Below are 22,754 nucleotides of genomic sequence, written 5' to 3' on the forward strand. Positions count from 1 at the left end.
TGTGACTGTGTGTCACATTGAAAATTATAAATATTTTCAAACTGGAAATTGGCAATGCCACCGCTAGCCAAGCAGTTATTGTATGCTGAGGAAGAGAAACAACCCTGAAACCGTGGCCCACAGATATTGCTTTGTGCTGGGTGGGGATGCTAATCTTCCCTGTTCGAAAATATAAGGACACAGATAGTGTGTCATATAGCCAGCTGGAGACGATGTTTCTTGGGGCTAAACAACAGTATCATTCATCCCAACCAGGACTGCTACATTATGTGGGCAAATAATCTTTAGAAAAAATATATAAATATATTCAAAAATAATAAATAATTGCTTTAATTTTTAGCACAAGTCCAATAATTTTGAGGGGAAAAGGCTAATCAATTACATCAAGCCCAGTACATAACTGGTACTGTACATCAATGACCCTGAAAGGATGAACAACAAAGTTGACTTCAGCAGAATTTGAACTCAGACCTTACAGAAACGCTGTTAAGCATTTTGTCTGAAGCACTAATGATTCTGCCAGTTTGCTGCCTTCGTGGATTCAAATTTTGGCACAAGGCCAGAAATTTTTGTGGCTGGGGTGCTTATCAATTTCTTGACCCCAATTGATACTTATTTTATAGATTTCGAAAGGATGAAAGACAAAGCAAAGTTGACCAGTGGAAGAAATAACACAAAATAATTTTTCCAATGTTTTAATGACACTGACAGATGATCACTGCTTTCTTAATAATAATAATAATAATAATAATAATAATCATGGCTTTTGATCTTAATTGATTGGAAGTGTTATCATGTACATTGCTTTGTCTTGGTATAAAAGATGGGCTACAGCAAATATTCTGCTCAATACCACAGATTTGCTGGTCAGTTGTTTGATCTTAACCAGTTGAACATGTCCCTTGGTGACTGATGATGTGTGCATCTCTGATCATGAGCAGAAGTAGTGGAGGAGCACCATAGCCTGAGCAAAATTCTAATTGGGGCCCCACCTGCAAGGTCATGTGCTGTTTATCTTGATATGAGATCACCATGTTGCGCACATATGGTTGTTATGCATGTGCCTGGTGTACCCTTATCCGACGGGTAGTCATGATGGGTATACTGGGCTTCATATATTTGTACTCCAGTGTCACTCTGATGGCATGCACAGCTCTCTCACTCAATAATAGTAAAGTTTTATAGGAAAAATGAAGATGCAATTGGCATACTGGTGAACATAGTAAGAATTTTCAGTAAAGATATAGGCATGGAATTTGGTATAAATAAGTGTGCCATTTTGATACTCAAAAGGGGGAAGAGAAAACCAAATAAATAATAATAGTACTTACTTCTATTGGGGTCCTGAAATCTGATACGACTGCATGAGCAGAGAATGTATTGAAAGGATCTGTGATGGGAGGTTTGTAACCTTTGATATTCTTTACGTACAGGTAACTGTGGATCTGATACTGAAAAGACAGACCACTGTATGACACTTTCTCTTGGCCATTTACCAAGAACTTGGTGGTGAACGTTGTATCCTGTGTGATGGTTTCCTCTTTCACAAGAGAGATTACATACTCATTGCTGGTTGTTGTCGGATCGAAATCCAAGTCAATCCATTCTTGTTTCTCTCCGTTTTTATCAGTGGTCCAGAACAAACAGTACCATGTGCTTGACCCAGATTCTTTATAGCCAATAATGTGGTAACCAATTCCAAAGACACTTGGGTCTCTCTGTCGAGTGACGTTTGATTTAGTTTCATTCATCTTCTTTTTACCATTTGTGGTGCTCTTCTCAAGACTATATGCCTTGGCATCCAATATGATGTCATCGGTCAGTTCATTTTGGTAAAATGAGAATTTACTTTGTGGCAATTTAAATGTTTGTGGACCAATTGTCATGTCCGGTGCCAGTGCTATTGAAGTGACCATGTTTTCTTCAGCCAATGCTTGTATAACTGACGTGTAGTTTCCAGCTAGTAAAGCCATCGGCTCTGATCGTAACCCACCTTTTATAAGATGAACCAGTGAATCATCATAACGGATGGTCAGTAGTATTTTGTTCTGGTTTATGGACATTTCATTGGCTGCAAAACCTTCATCCTCATTCATAGGCAACCACAGGTCAATCAACTTGCCTTCCTTGATTATACTTTGCTCTCGTGGACATTCGTAGGAGTACTGGTCACTAGCTAGAGCAAATACTCCAGACGTGACTGTTGTCGTTGCCTGAAACGTCATCTCTGTTGACCACCCACTTCCTGGCTTGACTGATCCTACCAAAGGTGGTGTTCGGTCAACCTTTATTGGTACAGAACTAATGCTGTTGTTCAGACCAGCACCATTGAAGGCCGTTACACGAATGTAATAAACTTCCGTTTCAATCAAATCTAAATGATAAAAGTCGGCTTCAGTGACGTTTGTTAGTGACATGTGATCAATGACATAATCGTTGTGATGTTGACGAGCGCCATCTGAACCAGGATGAATTTCATCACATTTGTCTAAAGTTCGGGCTACCAATGTGATTCCATATTTACTTATATTAGATTCGATATCTTCAAATGAATGCCAAGACACGTGAAGGCTGTCAGTTTCTGTGGCGTACACAATACTGGTGTTGCTGACCTCATTAACCACGACTACTCCGACTTTCGGTGGAGTTGTGTCCACTTTAACAGCCTTGCCCATCATTGCTTCGCAATGTCCAGTGATGTCTTCAGCAATAACAGTGACATAATACACACCCCCATGATGAAGAGACAGATTTTTTAGTGCCACGAAAGTGTCTAAGCCAACATGCTTCAATTGTTTCACGTTGAAAGAACTTTGTTTGGAGTAAATCTCATCACATTCGACTGGAACCTTTGATGCTGTACCATTGTTGTTGTTGGTTCGTGTATGATGATGTATTTCAGGTGTCTTGTCACTCACACCAACAAGGTAACACTTCATACCAATATCGGACATGAAACCTTTCCACGATACTTCAATTTGATGTGTTGACGATTGTACAGTCGCGTATTCTACTTGGCCGACAACGATCTCGCTTGAGTATCCGGCTCGGATGCCATTGGAATAAACTTCGGCAAAACTACCGGCCTCACTGTAACCCCTCACAGTTACATAATAACTGACTGTTTTCGCAGTCAAGTTCAAGTTGGTGAATGTGTATGATGTATTGACTCCAACATTGACAAAATCATGAACGTTGTGCCTGCTTCTTGCATTGATTCGACTTGTCCCAACAGCTACTTCATAATGGCTGATCTTCTGGGTTGAAGACTCAGATGAACGGCCACCAAATTCGTCCCAATTTGCTGAGAGTTCAGTCAAAGACAACTGATATTTATTATCATCACCAACAAGTCCATCCCTCACCTTACCAGGATCTGGGGGTTGAATCATAACTGTAATACCGTCGGAGCGAGACATTAACGTCCTGTTGAGAGCATCAGTAACTCGAATGATGTTTACGTACGTGTGACCGTTTTCAAGTGAGAATTCATCACTGGACACGACACCATCAGTGAGTACCGGTTTAAAATCACTTATGACTTTACCAAAGATGTCTTGAACTGACCACTCAGCTTGAACAATAGGACAGTTTCCAGAAACAGTCCAGTGTCCTTGAATAGTTGAGAGATCACTCTGGAAGTCAATGTTTTCAGTTAGGGCACCATCTTCGACTGTAAGTTCTGGATTGGTGCTAACTATCACAGACCGGGTGATTTGAGTGCACAACCGAGCAGAATTAGAAACAGTGATGATCGCTGAAAGAGTGGCGCCATCTGGTGCATATATGTCCGAGATAATTACAGTTGGTGAGATCTTAGTTAATGTGAGCATTTTCAAATAGCCTTGTTTGTGTGAACTGCTGACCACCACATCAATTCTGCAATGGAGAAAGAGAAAAACCAATGATAAGGATATTATAACAATGATGTCAGATGGTTAGGTTTCACAGAATACTACATGGTATATTCTCACAATGCCACTGGGTACCTTGTGCTCAAGTACAGGATATATATATATATATATATATATATCATAAATATAAGGGATTAGCAATTGAGTTGCTAATCCCTTATATTTATGATGATAAATGGTCTTACCGATAAAGGTTTTTTTCATACTGAACTACTTGGCAAAATTGTTAATTATTAATTCTATTATTAATTGACGATTCCCTGCCCTCACTTCTTGTATATATATATATATATATATATATATATATATATATATATATATACATAGGGCAGGAGTGGCTGTGTGGTAAGTAGCTTGCTAACCAACAACATGGTTCCAGGTTCAGTCCCACTGCATGGCACCTTGGGCAAGTGTCTTCTACTATAGCCTCGGGCCGACCAAAGCCTTGTGAGTGGGTTTGGTAGACGGAAACTGAAAGAAGCCCGTTGTATATATGTATATATGTATGTATGTATGTGTGTGTATATGCTTGTGTGTCTGTGTTTGCCCCCCCCCCCCCCCCCCCCACATCACTTGACAACCGATGCTGGTGTGTTTAGGTCCCTGTAACTTAGCGGTTCGGCAAAAGAGACCGCTAGAATAAGTACTAAGCTCACAAAGAATAAGTCCTGCAGTCGATTTGCTCAACTAAAGGCGGTGCTCCAGCATGGCCACAGTCAAATGACTGAAACAAGTAATATATATATATATATATATATACATACACACATACACACAATGTTTGAACATTATGGAAAAGAGATTTTATACCTGTTTTTCCTATATTTATACCTTTGCAGCACCTGTTATGAAACATGTAACACGGACTTAAAAATATACCAAATTTCCCCAGCCTTTTGCTTTTATGTTTGTATGTATGTATGTATGTATGTTTGTATTTATTTATGTATGTATGTATGTATGTATCTATCTATCTATCTATCTATCTATCTCCACCCCTACACATTCAATAATACTATAAAAAGAGACAAATCCTCTGAAGTGAAATCATATCTGAAGAATCTACAAGAATAGATGCAAGTGCTAATATTCATAAAACATGTGACATATTAATAGAAATCTGTAAATGTACAACCATCCAGATATCTGAGTACCTTATTACTTTTTCTAATATATAATTCCTGTACATCACCTCTAAACCTTCCAATATATATATATATATATATATATATATACACACACACACACACACACAAGCATATTCATAAACACCCAACTCATGTGGTGTATCGGAGAACAGTAAGCAAGTGTAGTGTAGATATTCATTGAGTACTGTTCAGATAAATGAGCACTTAAATCGAAACTCCTTCATCCAGGGCACCAGTGTTTCTGGTGTTGAATGTCAAATATGAGATTGATCCTTTCAAGCTGGTATGCAATTACAAAGACAAATAAACTCAAGTAGACTTTCTTTTTATTATTATTATTATTATTATTATTATTATTTGTTTCAGTCATTTTATTGTGGCCATGCTGGAGCACCGCCTTTAGTCGAAAAAACTGACTCCAGGACTTATTCTTTGTAAGCCTAGTACGTATTCTATTGGTCTATTTTGCCGAACCTCTAGGTTATGGGTATGTAAACACGCCAACATCAGTTGTCAAGTGATGGTGATGGGGAGACAAACATAGACACACAAACATACACACACACATATATATATATATATATACAACAGGCTTCTTTCAGTTTCCGTCTACCAAATCCACTCACAAGGTTTTGGTCGGCCTGACGCTATAGTAGAAAACACTTGCCTAAGGTGCCACACATTGGGACTGAACCCAGAATCATGTTGTTGGTAAGGAAGCTACTTACCACACAGCCACTTCTGCACCTATAGACTTGATGAGTATATTTAAATTTAATGAATATATTTTTCTTAATGCTACCCCACCCTGTTTCATTCTATTTTCTGTAAACTTATATATTTGTAAACACATGTAAATATGTCTTTCACCACATTCTTCTTCTCATGAGGGTCGTCTGGCTTTGCTTAACAGACCCATAGGAACTTGTGCTATTCCATACACCTACGACATTATGGGTTTCGATAATGTAATGAATGTGGTTATTGCACAAGCGATGGTTCACCCGAAACAGCTGTCAAGGCACAACTACTGCATAACTACTTTTGTTATTTTGTATTCCTTACATGAAGCTAAGTAAAACTGTGGCTGTCCATACACATAGGTATGTCCTCCATGTCCCTCTCTGGCAGAATTAGAGTGTCAGAAAAAAATGGTTTGCAGCATTTCTTCTGAATCACTACATTCTATGTTCAAATTCTGCCATGGTTGACTTTGCCTGTTTTCTTTTTGGAGGCTGATAATATAAAGTACCAGTCTAGTAGTGGGGACTATGTAAACAACTTACCCCATCCTTCAAAATTACTCGCCTTGAAGCAAAACTTTTATTATTATTATTATTATTATTGAGTGAGAGAGCAGTGCATGCCATCAAAGTGACACTGGGGTAAAATATACGAAGCCCAGTATACCCATCATCACCACCCATCTGAAAAGGGTACACCAGGCACATGCATCTGCGCGACATGGTGATCTCATATCAAGATAAAGAGTGCATGACCTTGCAGGTGGGGCCCAGTTAGAATTTTCTCCTAGTCGAGATGCCCATCCCACTCAATAAGGGTTGTTTAAGGATGTTGAAGGAAACAGCCATATTTCCAGAGCTGAATTATCCAAACCCCAAAGAATTCCTCTCAACACATGGCTATGATGCTCCCCCACTACTTCTGCTCATGATCAGAGATGCACATATTGTCAGCCACCAAGGGACATGCTCAACTTGTTAAGGTCAAACAACTGACAAGCATATCTGTGGTATTAAGCAGAATATTTGCTGTAGGCCATCTTTTATACCAAGACAAAACATATTATTACCTCCACCTTAGCAAAGGTGAAGGTATTGTTTTCAGTTGTGTTTGTTTGTTTGTCCATGAATAAGATATCTCAGGAACCGCTGGATGGATTCAGATGAAACTTTCAGCGATGTTTGGCCTTATGACTGGCATGAACTGATCAGATGTTGGGATCGATTTGGTGCTGGACAAGGATTCTGGATTATTTTACAGGTTTTTTACTTAATTTTTGAGAGCAATTGAGTTCATTTTTAGTATTCTCGCTTGTGAGAGCAGTCAAGTTTATTTCAGATATTCTCATTTTAAAAATCATCTCTGGCTCATCGTTGAGAGGATGTTGATTTTTGCCTTGGTGGAGGCTTGTGCTCTCTGAGTAATCTTGTTATTATTATTATTGTTATCATCATCATCATCATCATTATTATTATTATTATTATTATTATTATTATTATTAAGGCAGTGAGCTGGTAGAATCTTTAGGATGCTGGACAAAATGCTTAGCAGTATTTTGCCTGTCGCTATATTCTGAGTTCAAATTCTGCTGAGGTTGATTTTAATTTTCATCTTTTTGGGGGCAATAAATTAAGTACAAGTTATGCACCGGGGTCAATGTAATCGACTAGTCCTCTCCCTCCAAATTTCAGGCCATGTGCTTCCAGTAGAAAGGACTATGATTATTATAATTATTATTAAGGCGGCAAGCCAGCAGAATCATTAACATACCGGGTGAAATGCTTATCTGGTATTTTGCATATCGCTACACTACATTCTGAGTTCAAATTCCACAAAGGTCAACTTTGCCTTTCATTCTTTCAGAGTCGATAAACTAAGTACAAATGAAACACTGAGGTTGACGTAATCGGCTGGTCCCCTCCCCAACAAATTTCGGGCCCTGTACCTTCTGTAGAAAAGATTATTAATTATTATTATTATTATTATTATTATTATTATTATTATTATTATTATTATTGGCCCCCGGCCCATCAGGAATCACTGCAGAGATGCTCAAAATATCTGGCAGTGTTGGCTATAGCCTAGTCACCCGTATTACGAACCAGGTGATACACGAAGGAGTCATACCCTATGACTGGTGTAGCAGCATCATAGTCAACTGCTACAAAGGTAAAGGGGACGCTTTAGATACAAATAATTACAGAGGCATCAAGCTGTTAGATCAGGTTATGAAAGTTACAGAGAGGGTCATAGCCCAACTAATTAGGGAGCGAATCAATTTAGATGAGATGCAGTTTGGGTTCGTGCCAGGTAAAAGCACTACTGATGCCTTATTTCTAGTGAGACAGTTGCAAGAGAAATACCTAGCCAAGGATAAACCTCTGTACCTGGCTTTCGTTGACATGGAGAAAGCCTTTGACAGGGTCCCCCGATCCCTTATCTGGTGGTCAATGAGGAAACTTGGGATAGAAGAATGGCTAGTGAGAGCTGTGCGAGCCATGTACAGAGATGCGGCCAGTAAGGTGAGGGTTGGAAATGAGTACAGCAATGAATTCCGGGTAGAGGTAGGGGTCCACCAAGGTTCCGTCCTCAGCCCCCTATTATTTACCATAGTCCTCCAGGCAATCACAGAGGAGTTCAAGACAGGTTGCCCCTGGGAGCTCCTCTATGCTGATGACCTTGCCCTAATTGCGGAGTCACTATCAGAACTAGAGGAGAAGTTTCAGGTGTGGAAGCAAGGTCTAGAATTGAAGGGCCTTAGAGTCAACCTAGCTAAAACCAAAATCCTAATAAGTAGGAAGGTAGATAAAACACAAACCCCTTCAGGTAGATGGCCCTGCTCAGTATGTAGAAAAGGAGTAGGTAGTAACTCTATAAGATGTACCCGGTGCAAGCTATGGACACATAAGAGGTGCAGCAACATCAAAGGCAGGTTAACTAGCAAGTTAGTTTTTGTTTGTGGCAGATGTTCAGGTGCAATAAAGACTGCAAACAAACAGGAAACAACTTCTATCTCATTCCAGGGTGAAAAACTAGAGGTAGTCGATAGCTTCCGCTATCTGGGCGACCAAGTTAGTAGTGGGGGTGGGTGCGCTGAAAGTGTAGCTGCTAGAATAAGAATAGCCTGGGCAAAGTTTAGAGAGCTCTTACCCCTGCTGGCGACAAAGGGACTCTCACTCAGAGTAAAAGGCAGACTGTATGACGCATGCGTACGAACAACCATGCTACATGGCAGTGAAACATGGGCTGTAACTGCTGAGGACATACGTAAGCTCGCAAGGAATGAAGCCAGTATGCTCCGTTGGATGTGTAATGTCAATGTGAATACCCGTCAGAGTGTAAGTATCTTGAGAGAAAAGCTGAACATTAGAAGCATCAGTTGTGGCGTGCAAGAGAGACGATTGCGCTGGTATGGACATGTGGTGAGAATGGAGGAGGATAGCTGCGTGAAAAAGTGCCACACCCTAACAGTTGAGGGAACCCGTGGAAGAGGTAGGCCCAGGAAGACCTGGGCTGAGGTGGTGAGGCAAGACCTTCGTACATTGGGCCTCACCGAGGCGATGACTACGGACCGAGACCTTTGGAAATGGGCTGTGCGTGAGAAGACCCGGCAAGCCAAGTAAGATCGTTGCCAGTGCCCCTGGACTGGTTCTTGTGCGGGTGGCACATGAGATGCACCATTTTGAGCGTGGCCGTTGCCAGTACCGCCTGACTGGCTCCTGTAGGATTTTCGAGCGAGATCGTTGCCAGTGCCCCTGGACTGGCTTGTGCGGGTGGCACATAAAAGACACCATTTCGAGCGTGGCCGTTTTCGTGCGGGTGACACGTAAAAGCACCCACTACACTCTCTGAGTGGTTGGCGTTAGGAAGGGCATCCAGCTGTAGAAACTCTGCCAAATCAGACTGGAGCCTGGTGTTGCCATCCGGTTTCACCAGTCCTCAGTCAAATCGTCCAACCCATGCTAGCATGGAAAGCGGACGTTAAACGATGATGATGATGATGATGATTATTATCATTATTATTAATATCAGTTTTCTTAAATTATTTTTCTATAACTTAAAAGAAAATTGAACATACTTATCAATTTGAGATTCCTTATCTGCCATGCCCTCCATGGAAATCTCCAAATAGTTATTGGTGTCTTGGCATCTCGGAATTTCAGTCAAAGTTTTATTAGTTTTACTTATTTCTGTGTTGGTTATAATGTTGATATCGTCCACTTGTGGTGGTGTCCTGTCTATGGTGACACTACGAGTCAGTGTCCTGCTCAATGAAAGAATGTTTGTGGCGTTCAGTGTGACATACAGCATGGACATGTCTTGAAGTTTGCCAGCCTCCAAGTGGTCAGCTAAGTTAAATTCCCATAGCTTTTGGTCAGCAAAAACAGGTGTTGGTTGAAGAATGTCATAAATATTATTCCTTGTTCCTAAAGCAAAAGTGGTCAATCCTAGCAAACTCTCAACTTCTTCTATCGCAGACCAAGAACATTTTACTGTAGTCTGGAACTGTGAAATGGCATCCGAACAAATAAAGTCCAATACTCTCGGTTTTGTGTTATCTACTGTGATGGAATTTGATGTTAAAATCTCTTTATTTCCAGCACTGTCAACAGCACCGACAGATATAAAAACAGTATTACCTGTCTGTTCTACATTTTTCAAAGTAGATTTTGGTATGAATAAGGCTTCTGTTTCAGTTTTAGGTTTCACATCATCCTCCACAGGTAAACTCCCACAAAACCAGAAATTGGTGTTTACTTCTGAATCTTCATCGTTTGAACTCCAGACAAAATTCAAAGAGTTTATGTCTCTAACAAAGTATGGTGAGTCGGCAAAGCAAATCAATGGTCCACTGGTGCAGTCTTCTATGTCTAAAGTTGGTTTAACAGAGTCGACTGTCAGACCATTAGAAGTGGACAGAACGTATTTATCTCGGCATCTGGGTCCTGTCAGAGCACGGACACTGACATAATAGTGTTGACCATTGTTGAACAGGACGTGTGCCTGACCATGACCAACAGTGACATTGTCCATGGAGAGTCCATGTGGGCTGAAGGGACGCAGGTCAGAAAAGTATGGTCGACTTCCAATACCCCATTCATAGCTGACGATGTTACAGGCTTTGCTTCGAAAACCTTTAAAGGAGAAGGAAACGGTTGTTTTGTCGATACTGAAGTCTCTATCTGTTAACATGGAAGTTCCATCATAGAGAATGCCAGGAACGTTTGCTTCCAGTACGGTTATTGGTCTTGAGACGATTGTCGCTGATGCCAGACCAGCACCATTGTAAGTTACAATACTCACATAATACATGTCACCAGTGTCTGATGTCACATTCAACTTCAGGCTGTCAAATATCACAGATGATACTGCACTACTGCTGCTACTACTGCTGCTGCTGCTACTACTGCTGCTGCTGCTGCTGCTGCTGCTGCTACCTCTGCTGTTAACTTCCACATAGCCACCAGTCACAGAGCCAAAACCAGCATTGTTTTCATCTGGACTCGTCCCAATAGCTGTCAGGACTTTTGCGATACCACTCTCAGGGTCATGTGATGTCCAGCTGATGACCACGTGAGATGGGTCATCCAATATTATGCTGCCATCATCAGCCAGTTCCTCTTCTTCATCAAGACCAATGCGTATCTAAAACAACAACAACAACATTGTTATTATTTAAGCTTTCAATCACTTTTTCCCTCTTACTTATCCTTAGTTTCTCTCTCTATGTGTGTGTGTGTGTGTTTGTGTCTGTGTGTGTGTGTGTGTGTGTGTGTGTGTGTGTGTGTGTGTGTGTGTGTGTGTGTGTGTAAATTGAGGATATAATCATTAAAATGATTATATCAGTGGCCAGTGTATAATAACTACCATATCAGTAAAATTAATATTTAAGTATCTAATTATAAATATATAATTATAATTAAGGGCACTGGAGAGACAACGTCAATATGCTCGAAGTAGATGTCAAATGTCTACAAACCACTCTAAATTTGTCCTCCTTTTGGCAGAAGGCTGAATGCAAGGAAATGGACAAGAAGATTTATAAAATTTCAGTATATATATATGTAATTATATAGGCATACATACATACATACATACATACATACATACATACATACATACATACCAAATCTATCTTCTAAGAAAAATATTTGAAAGGCAACCTGCAACTAGAACAAAGCCTTTTGAGATATTTCTCTGCTGTGAGGAAGAGGAAAGATGTGATGGTTTAGGCAGAATTTAAACCAGAATTGTGGTATTTTCTCCGATAAAAGAAACAAATTAAAAAATTCTCATATATGACAAAGCTGGCTTTTCTAATGTTACCTACATAGATGGGTTCCTTCTAGATTGAGAAACGGTCATGGCTGGGGCACCTTTGATATTTTTTAACCTTTACCAAAACACTAAGTTATGGGAACATAAACATAACAACACTGGTTATCAAGTGGTGGTGGAGACAAACACATACAAAGGCACGCACACTCACACGCACACACACACGCACGCTCTCTCTTTCTAGAAGGAACCCAGCAGTGTAGGTAACATATGCATCAACAAAATCTTACACAAAATGCACTAAGAGTCCAAAGAGTGTACATAGTTAATATTTATGTGAAGCTCTAAGAAGAAATGAGTCTACTTACATTTTTCAGAATCGGTGGAGTCATGTCAACAAGGACCCCATCTGAATTCACTGATGCTGAAAGCCCAGCTTCATTTAATGCTACAACTTCTGCATGGTACATAGCTCCTATTTGTAATTTGAGGTTTTGCACTGGGATAGAAACCTGGGCATTAGTTACACCTTTTAAATCAATCACATGATAGGTTTGATTTCTTGGCCAGAAGTGTTGCTTTTGTCCCTGAAATTCCTCAAAGATTTCAATTCTGTATTCTGCCATTCCTGATTCTGAATCCATAAAGTCAATTTCTAAATCCAAAGAGTCATTGCGTGCCTGGTAACGCAGACCATTCTTAGATGCTTGTATTGATTTTAGTTTGGGCGGAGTGCAATCTAGAAGGAACCCATCTGTGTAGGTAACATTAGAAAGGCCAGCTTTGTTGAATCCTATGATTTCAAACCGGACTTTCACACCACATTTCAGGCTTACAGAGTTGTCTTCAAACTGTGTTTCATTGTTAATGTGTGTGCTCTTCAAATGTACATCGTTGACAAACATAACCACCTCATAGTAGTCAATATCACTCTCCTGGTCACTGAACGCACCCCAGTTGCATGAGACTTTTGCTGGATCTGAAGCAAAATTCATATCTCTAAGTGGGTCGCTGCCATCTTTGGCCCAACCAGCAACAGGAGGTGTAGTATCCAGAAGAACTGAAGAAAGAATAAAAAAAGTAAAAGTAAATATGTATTTAATCAATTTATCAAATTAAGACCATCCTGTCTTTTATTCTGGCAGAGTGCAATTTATGATCACATTAGCTAATCTGCCCTTTCTAATTGTTGTTGTTTAGGCTTGATCTAGCAGAGCGCTGATCAAAGGTGCTCCTTCACATGGAGTGTCAGATATCTTTTATTTGTTTCAGTCCTTGGACTGTGACCATGTTGGGTTACTGCCCTGAAGGTTTCAGCTGAACAAATCAGCTCAGGTACTTTTTAAGCCTTTACCAAGGCACTAAGTTATGGGAACATAAACATAACAACACCGGTTATCGAGTGGTGGGGGAGACAAACACAAAGACACGCATGCACACATGCCCGCACATACACACACACGCACACACTTTCTCCCCCCCCACATAATGGGCTTCTTTCGGTTTCCATCTATCAAATCCACTCACGAATCTTTGGTCGGGTCTGGGTCATAGTAGAAGACACTTCCCCAAGCTTCCACACAGTAGAACTGAACCCAAGGCCAAATGGTTGGGAAGCAAGCTTCTTAACCACACAGCCACACCTGAGCCTATCTCTTGGATGTCCGATCACTTAGTCTGGGTGTGATCTTAGCTGAGATGAATCAAATAGTTTACTTATCACACCAGTATGTGAACCAGGGATATCAAATTATTTTACACTAGTCAATTATTTATACATACCCCCGTTTGAGAAAGCCTGGGTGCTCTGTGAGTTCAGGGCATTGTTGAAAGCTATCACAGTGGAATAATAAGTTGTGTTGTGTCGTAGAAGAGTAGGCGGGAGTGATGCACAAGCTTTCGTGGTGCCATGAAACAATTCTCTGAATGGTACGATGTCTGCAAGACCAACTTGGCTTCCAACTGCCCATTTATACCTAGAAACGAACAATTATATGTAAAATTCTGCTAAATGAATTTGATAGAATTTAGTTATGATACTTTTTGTATTTTAAATAATCGATTGAGCTCAAAGTGAAGTTATTCCGGTGAAAGATATGACCAATTAGCTATTTAATCTCAGTATAAGGTTTAGGAAAATCTTGGCAACATTGGCATGAACATTTAAACTATACAGGGGGTTATACCATATAATATTTTAGTCCCTGTTTTTTGTTCATAAATATATAGTGTGTGTAAAGTTATAACTAATATGGTTAAAGGTTTTGTCATCAATGGCTAAACTCAATATTCATTCAGTAATATTATTAAATAGTTTATTTTTTTAATCATCAAATAATAGTTGGAATTTATACTAATATACTGCTATTTCACGTGGGGTTTATAAGAATTGCAGTCACCAGTACCTAACACTAGAGTAACATTTAAGAAACAACTATGCTTAAATTCATATATTCTGTGATCTTTAACTCTAATGTTTTGAAAATATAAATGAACTCCGTGTTGACAGCATCAGTTTTATGGTCATTTAAACTTCAGAAAATGAGTTGTCCATCATTACTATAAAAGCCGAAATCTGTGGAGTGGAATTTTTGCCAGATTAAGTTTATGGTGTAGAATACAATTAATTTACAAACTCCATTCCCTTCATACAATTCCTTGGCTACATTAGAAATTTCCTGACCACTAGGTTTAACCAAAAGTAAATAAATAAATACATAAAATATAGAATAGTAAAGATTTCCCTGGCATATAGCAAAATACTATACAAAATAGTCAAAGTCTTGAAATGATATAAATTCTCTGCCAAATTATAAAGCTTTCTGAAGAATAAATTTAGTTATTTTTAAGTGAGAATTTTAGGATAACAGGCTGCATGTGTGTGTGTGTGTGTGTGTGTTATGGCAGAAAAACTGAGCAAAAAAGAGAGTACTCAATATAAAATGTAGAGTTTCGTCAGATTACTGAAAATAAGAAACCTCGTAATCACAACTCCGAGTTTCATGTCTTCAATCTTCAAACACAATTAAGTGTATTTGTATGTATATATATATATATACATATATATAATAAGCAACACGGATTTCAAAAGTGATTGCAGTACGCACGTTTCATGCTACTTCAATTTATTTAAGTAATGTGAGCATTACCTTAAATGCAATATGAAGAGCAATCTTCAGCTGCACGAAAAAATGTAGAAAAAAGACATATTACAAATGTGGCAACATATTAAAACCAAGTGGGAGAGAGCAGAGGAAGAATATATAAGTCCATCTTGACATAGCAGGGTCTATCAGTCTTTTTTCTACATTTTTTCGTGCAGCTGAAGATTGCTCTTCATATTGCATTTAAGGTAATGCTCACATTACTTAAATAAATTGAAGTAGCATGAAACGTGCGTACTGCAATCACTTTTGAAATCCGTGTTGCTTATTATTTGATTTTAATCACCCATCCTTTTGGGATGTGAAATTCGGGTGCCTTCGCATAAGTACCATATTCAAGCCTTGAATATATATATATATATATATATATATATATATATATATATATATATATATATATATATATATATATATATATATATATATATATATATATATATATATATATATATATATATATGTAAATACACATGTACACATACATACATGAATACATACAAACACACATACATACCCACCTGGATAATTTATCCCTATTCATTCATATTATATATATATATATATATATATATATATATATATATATATATATATATATATATATATATATATATGTATGTATGTGTTTATGTATGTATGTATATATGTATGCATGTATGTATATACACTTATGTGAACCCATGGAAAACAAACCTCATCCAGCTATTCTGATTATATGTCTGTGCACACGTTTGAATGTGGTGTGTGCCAGAGGGTTTGCAAATCCAATGGGGGTCTTAAAAGACATGTTAGGATCCACAATGAGCAGAACTTACTTGCAGGTATTGGTAGTGCAAATCAGAGGTGCAATCTGTGTGGGTGTTTTTTCAAAACACTGTCTGGTTTAAAAAGCCACATCAGACGCCATGAAAGGGCTAAGGTGTAGGTGCAGGAGGTGGTCAAACTCTGTTTAAGGAGTAGACAACCACCATATACACTTATATCACTTATGTGTATATACATACATACAAACATACATGCATATATATCCATACATACTTACATGCATACATGCACACATGTATATATGTAGGTATGTAGGCATATATGTATATACATATATATATACTATATGTATATATATATTCGAGTGTTCAAATTGCACCAATTCCCAACAACAATAGTGCAATAGGGATATCTGTAGAAATAATCACACCTGCCAATTCCTGTTTCTTCATCCGTAAACAGGTCCCAGTGGGCACAAATCACAGATCTGTCTGACTGAAATCCAGCGTCCTTTTCAATGTCTTTGCCATCATACACCACCCCGGCATTAGGAGGTGTGTCGTCTTTGAGCAGTGGGACGTCTCCATGACCAGCAGTATACAGGCCAACTGCAATAAATAATTAAATGAAATTTTTTAATTTATGCATAACCTCAGTAGTTTGGAGGGAAGGGGGTACTTTATTTTATCAATCCCCAGGAAGGGTGAAAGGTAAAGTTGATCTTGAAAGTACATGAACTCAGAACGTAAAAAAGTTAAAAATAGATAATAATAATAATTATAACAACAACAATAATAATTATAATGATTCTTTCTACTAAAGGCACAAGACCTGGATTTTTGTGGGGAGGGGAACAATCAATTACATCAATCTCAGTACTTGACTGGTACTTAATCTATTGACCCCGAAAGGACGAATGGCAAAGTCAATCTCGGCGCAATTTGAGCTCAGAATGTAGCAACAGACAACATATCGCTAAGCATTTAGTCCAGCATGCTAATAATTCTGCCAGATTACTGCCTTAATAATAATAATAATAATAATAATAATAATAATAATAATAATAATAATAAAAATTATAATAATAATAGATAAAGCAAATGAAATAAGAGAATTAGACCAACGTCAGACTCAAATACTTAGGAATCAATGAACTAAATATGATACAACACACACAAATGAGAGAGAAGAGAAGAAAAGGATACTATAGACAAGTTAGATTAATACTGGAAACAGCTCAATGCGAAAAACAAGATAATAGGTATCAAGACTCTAGTCGTTCCAGTTATAAGTTACAGCTACAATATTCTTAACTGGACTCTAAATGAACTAATCAAAATAGACAGGAAAACATGAAAAATAATGATAGGATTTAGGATGCACCACCCAAAATCTGACATAGAAAGGTTATATATACAACATATCAAAGGTGGTAGAGGCCTTATACAGCTAGAAAACTAACACAGAATAACCACCATAGGACTACAGAAATACCCACTTCAGAAACAAGGAAGACTAATACAAAAAAGCCACAAAACATGAACAAAACAAAAAATTGTTTTCAGTCTTAAAGGAAATTGACAAATATAAAAAAGAAGTCATAGTACCTAAAAACTATGAAGAAAAAGAAGAAACAACAAAAGCTGTATAACAACTGAAATCTCAACTAAAACTGGAACAACAATGGATCATGATAAAACGATGGCAAGAAAAGCCTCTTCATGGCAAATACTGGGTTAAGCTAAACAGAAAAGAAATAGACAAAGCAAAATCCCAACAATGGCTGAGAAGCTCAGGACTCGAAGCAGAGACTGAAGGATTTTTAATTGCAGCACAAGACCAAAGCCTCCCCACCAGAAATTACCAAAAGCATGTAATGAAACGAAATACAAGTAATTGTAGACTATGTGGAGATGGAGAAGAAACAATAAATCATATTGTCTCTGGCTGCTCAGTCCTGGCTAAGAAGGAATATATTCACAGACACGACAGAGTTGGGACCTACATACACTGGAAGCTATGCTAACACTATGGAATAATAACAGAAAAAAGATGGTATAAACACACGCCAGAAAAGGTCACAGAAAATGAGAAAGCAACCATACTCTGGGATATGCCAATACACACAGATAGAGAAATTAAAGCCAATAGGCCAGATATAGTTGTCAGAGATCATCAAGAAATAAAATGTTTTCTAATTGATGTATCAATACCAACAGATGATAATATTTCTCTTAAAGAAATGGAGAAACTTTCAAAACACAAAGACCTGGAAATAGAGGTAACTCGAATGTGGAGCCTAGTAAAACAGAACCAATTCCTATCATAGTGGGTGCATTAGGTATGATAAAAAAATATTCAGACAAATACATAACAAAAATACCAGGACTAACAAATATATATAACATACAGAAAATTGCACTACTGGGCACTGCACACATCCTACACAAAACACTTTCAATACAGTAAAAATAAGAGCATCACAACAAACCACAGCATATACTCAAGGTACATAGAGCTGCACTTGGTACTGCAATGAAAGCATGTGATAAAAATAAGCCTACTGAATAATAATAATAATAATAATAATAATAGTAGTAGTAGTAGTAGTAATGATAATAATAATAATAATAATAATAATAATAATAATAATAATAATAATAATAGTGCCCTTGTGCAGTATCAGGCATTGGCTCTTGTGGCTTCTGATCAAAGGGATTCTTTGAGGTTCATCTCTGGAAATATGGGTATTTCATACACCATCTTTAAACAAACCATATTCAGGGAGCTTTTGAGTAGGGTGGGCTACTCAACTTGAAGGAAATTATAACTGGATCCCACCTGCGAGGTCATGCGCTGTTTATCTTGATATGAGTTCATCATGTCATGCACATATGGTTGCGATGCTCGTGCTTGTTGTACCCTCATCAGACGGGTAGTCATGAGGGGTATATCAGGCTTTGTACATTTGAACCCAAATGACAAAATAATATGGCTGTTAACCATTTTGAAACTCACCATTGTTATAAACCCTCAGTCTAATCCAGGCTGTTGTCCCAGCGGTGAGGGCCAAATTTTCGATAACGATTTTCTGCTGCCCATTGAGTTCACTAGGATAAGTAGAATAGGCACGAACCATTGAGTCATGTTTGGTCTTACCAAGACCAAAGTCCACCTTGGCTATCAGGGACAAGTCATCTTTAGCACTGTAGTAAATGGTCAGTGTGTCAAAGTCTTGGTCAAAGGTGAAACTCTCGACACTGTGGAATTTGGGTGGTGATGTGTCGACAGTGAGAGCTTGCGAGTGGCATACCGTGGTGACCATGGCCCCACCCAGAACCACGTTGTTGAGGGCCTGCACTGTGATGTAGTAGGGTCCGTCGGTTAGCTGGAGATTGCTGGCAAAACCAGATTTTTGAAGGCGGTCAACACTGCCCGTGTTGGTCATTGGTTCAGAGAAGGGGACGATGTCGCTGTCACAGACAGTTTTGCCTACAGCCCAGGTGTAACTCCAGATTCCGCTTTCCTTGTCTTGGAAACCATCCCAGTTAGCTGAAAAAAAAAGAAGAAAAAATTACATCAGAAAGAGAAAGAACAGGTAAGTGTTAAGATATTGAAAACAACAACAACAATAAAGACAATAATCCTTTCTACTATAAGACCAGGTGGACTCATGATTGTAGGATTGTGGTTTCAATTCCTGGACTGGGTAATCTGTTGTGTTCTTGAGTAAAACCCTTTGTTTCAGATGGCCTCAGTCCACTCTGCTGCAAAAATGAGTAATCCTGTGACAGACTGGCATCCCATCCAGGAGGGAATATACACCACAGAAACCTGGAAATTCACCTTATGAGTCTATATGATTTGGGAAGAAGCTACTATAGGCACAAGGCCTGAAATTTTGGAGGAATGAGGTCTGGTTGATTACATCAACCCTCAGTTCTCAACTGGTACTTATTTCATTGACTCTGAAAGGATGAAGAGTAAAGTGAACCTACCATTATTATTACTGTAAGGTCTATAAAATAAAGTTTATAAATGAGTTTGGTTCTGCAGAAGTTTAGATTTTAATGATTTTTTGAAACTTGACAGCAAAAAAAATGTGTTAAGAGGAATTCTTTGGGATTTGGTTTATTCATCTCTGGAAACATGGGTGTTTCGCTCAACAGCCTTAAACAACCTATATTCAGGGACCTTTTGAGCGGGATGGGATACTCGACCCCACCTGCAAGTCCATGCGCTGTTTATCTTGATATGAGACCACCATGTCACGCACATATGGTTGTGATGTATGTGCCTAGTGTACCCTCATCAGACGGGTAGTCATGATGGGTATAATGGGCTTCATATATTTTACCCCAGTGTCACTTTAATGGCATGCACAGCTCTCTCACTCAATAATAATAATAACAATAATAATAATAATAATTATTATTATTATTATATCAACAATGATAAGATATACTGTGGGAAACAGCAACAACATCCCCACCATCCACCTCCTTTTCACCATCATCATCGTCATCACCATCATCATCAATGTCACAAACAATGTCATTACCACCATCATGAGTGCCACTACCACCACCACCACTATGGTCATGGACCTATCCCAAACAGATTGATTTCAATTGTTATACTTGTCTACACTTAAAACAAAACACTTGAATCACCACCACCACCACCACTACTAACGCTGCAGCCACCACTGCTATCACCACCACCACTATCACCACCACCACCACCACTACCTCTATTACTATCACCATCATTAGTACCGTCACCCACCACCACCACCACCACTACTATCACCACCACTACTACCACCACCACCACCACCACCACCACTATGATCTTATTGAGCCCAGTACTTGACTGGTAATTCTTTCATCGGCCCTGGATGGATGAAAAATAAAGTGAAGCTTAGCAGAATTTGAATTCAGAATGTAGCAACGGTTGAAATACCGCTAAGTCCAGCAGGCTAATGATTCTGCCAGCTTGCAGCCTTAGAAAGTAATACAAATAACAATAATAATATGCGATAAGAAAGAAAGAAAAGTCGATAGATATGACAGGTTAGCTTGGGAGGTTAAGCAGATGTGGTCGCTGAAAAAGGTGGTAGTAGTACCAATAATTGTGGCAGCCCTGGGAACAGTGAGTAAAAATCTTGAGAAGTACATGGAACAAATAGGGGTTGCAATAAGGGTGGCAGACTTGCAAACAACAACACTGCTTGGAGCCACTCGAATATTCTGGATGGTGCTTGAAAAATAAGAGGTGTTACCTTAGTTCACTGGTAGTGAACAGTTGACACCGTAGTACATCTCCAGCATTAGAAGCTGTGCAAAGGCAATAATAATAATAATGGTTTCATTATTAACCACGAGAATTTAAATGAAGAAAAACATTATGGACAGGACAGGACAAAACAAAAAATGTGTGTGTGTGTGTAGTTGTGAGAGTTTTGCATGTAAACAAGACTGATAAAATAAATAACAACAACAACAGCAATAACAATAATAATAATAATATTTTGACAATAAACTCGCATACAGTTGCAGTAGTCCGGTATGGCGCTGGAGTCCTGAAGTGGAGAGAGGAGGAGCTAAAGAAGATGGAGAGGAAGTAAAGAAAACTCCTAATGATGCATGAATCATCCACGTGCAGACACTGGTTGGCTACACATGAAGAGAGCAAATGGAGAAAGAATGATAAGTGTGGAAGACTGTGTGCTTATTGAAGCCGAGAGCTTAATGAGATACCTAGCCCAGAATAAGGAGACCTTGCTAGTGTCAGTTAGGAAGGAGGGAGTATTGAGAGTAGAAGAAAAAAAGGAAAAGAAAAAGGAAGAAGTGCAAAAAAGGACATGAAGAAGAATCATGCAAGAAGGGACGACACAATCAATTCCAAGGGGCCACAACAGAAGTTGCTAGATAAGATAGGTGGGATTGGCTGAAGAAAAGAACCCTAAAAAAAGAGATTGAAAGCACTATACTGGCAGCACAAGGTCAAGCTTTGGCCACGAACTAGAGGGTCAACATTAGGAAAGAGCAAGTGTCTCCACTGTGAAAAGTAGGGACTAGAGTGAGGCAAGACATGGTATGAGCACAAACCGCAGAGAGTGGCAGAGTTGGAGATTTGCAAAATCCTCAGATTTCCCAATCCAAACAGATCATAACAGACCGGACCTTGTGGTGGCAGACAAAGTGCACCATATAAACTATATAGTAGATGTTGCATGCCCCTTTGACCCACGAATAGTCAAGAAGAAAGGTGAAAAGATAGATAAATACAACCCTCTTAAGTACGAAATAACCTGGCTATGGAAAACGAAGAAGGTGAAGCTCACCAATTATTGTTGGGTCCCTGGGAACAGTACCAGAAGGCATTAAGGGGAATATAAAGGAAATTGGAATAGAATGCCCAGTAGAACTGTTACAAAAGGTTTGCCTCCTTGGAACGGCCAGAATAATTGGGAAAGTAGTGGGTAGCTGAAAAGAACAGATAGCATGGTACCGTAGGCTGCAGGTAGCAAGCCTGCTATGCATGCAAGACTCCAGGAGTTTCAACAAAACCTGTGATAAAGAGAAATAATAACAGCACAGGAAGAGTATAAGAAATGGAGGCAGAACCAGGTTGTTAAAGTTTTACACTGGAAACTGTACCAGAAATGGAGATTTGAAGCTAGAAACACATGGTACAATCATCGAATTGAAAGAGTACTGGAGTTGGAGAAATGT

At 38.8% G+C, this 22,754-nt stretch overlaps 1 protein-coding gene across 1 annotated transcript in view; it reads right to left on the bottom strand.

Moving 5' to 3' along the window:
• The window catches only part of LOC106878080 (uncharacterized), a 217,030-nt gene that overhangs the window by 39,040 nt on the left and 155,236 nt on the right, over positions 1 to 22,754 (bottom strand). Inside the window, exons 36-41 of the mRNA XM_089342991.1 lie at positions 19,033 to 19,566; positions 16,445 to 16,622; positions 13,868 to 14,061; positions 12,454 to 13,145; positions 9,885 to 11,452; positions 1,332 to 3,879 (exon numbers count right to left, since the gene is read on the bottom strand). Coding sequence (XP_089199117.1) covers positions 1,332 to 3,879; positions 9,885 to 11,452; positions 12,454 to 13,145; positions 13,868 to 14,061; positions 16,445 to 16,622; positions 19,033 to 19,566 — 5,714 coding nt within the window. The remainder of the gene's footprint in view (positions 1 to 1,331; positions 3,880 to 9,884; positions 11,453 to 12,453; positions 13,146 to 13,867; positions 14,062 to 16,444; positions 16,623 to 19,032; positions 19,567 to 22,754) is intronic.

This window comes from Octopus bimaculoides, chromosome 26 (genome assembly GCF_046866305.1).
Source record: "Octopus bimaculoides isolate indiv1 chromosome 26, ASM4686630v1, whole genome shotgun sequence".
Lineage (NCBI taxonomy): Eukaryota > Metazoa > Mollusca > Cephalopoda > Octopoda > Octopodidae > Octopus > Octopus bimaculoides.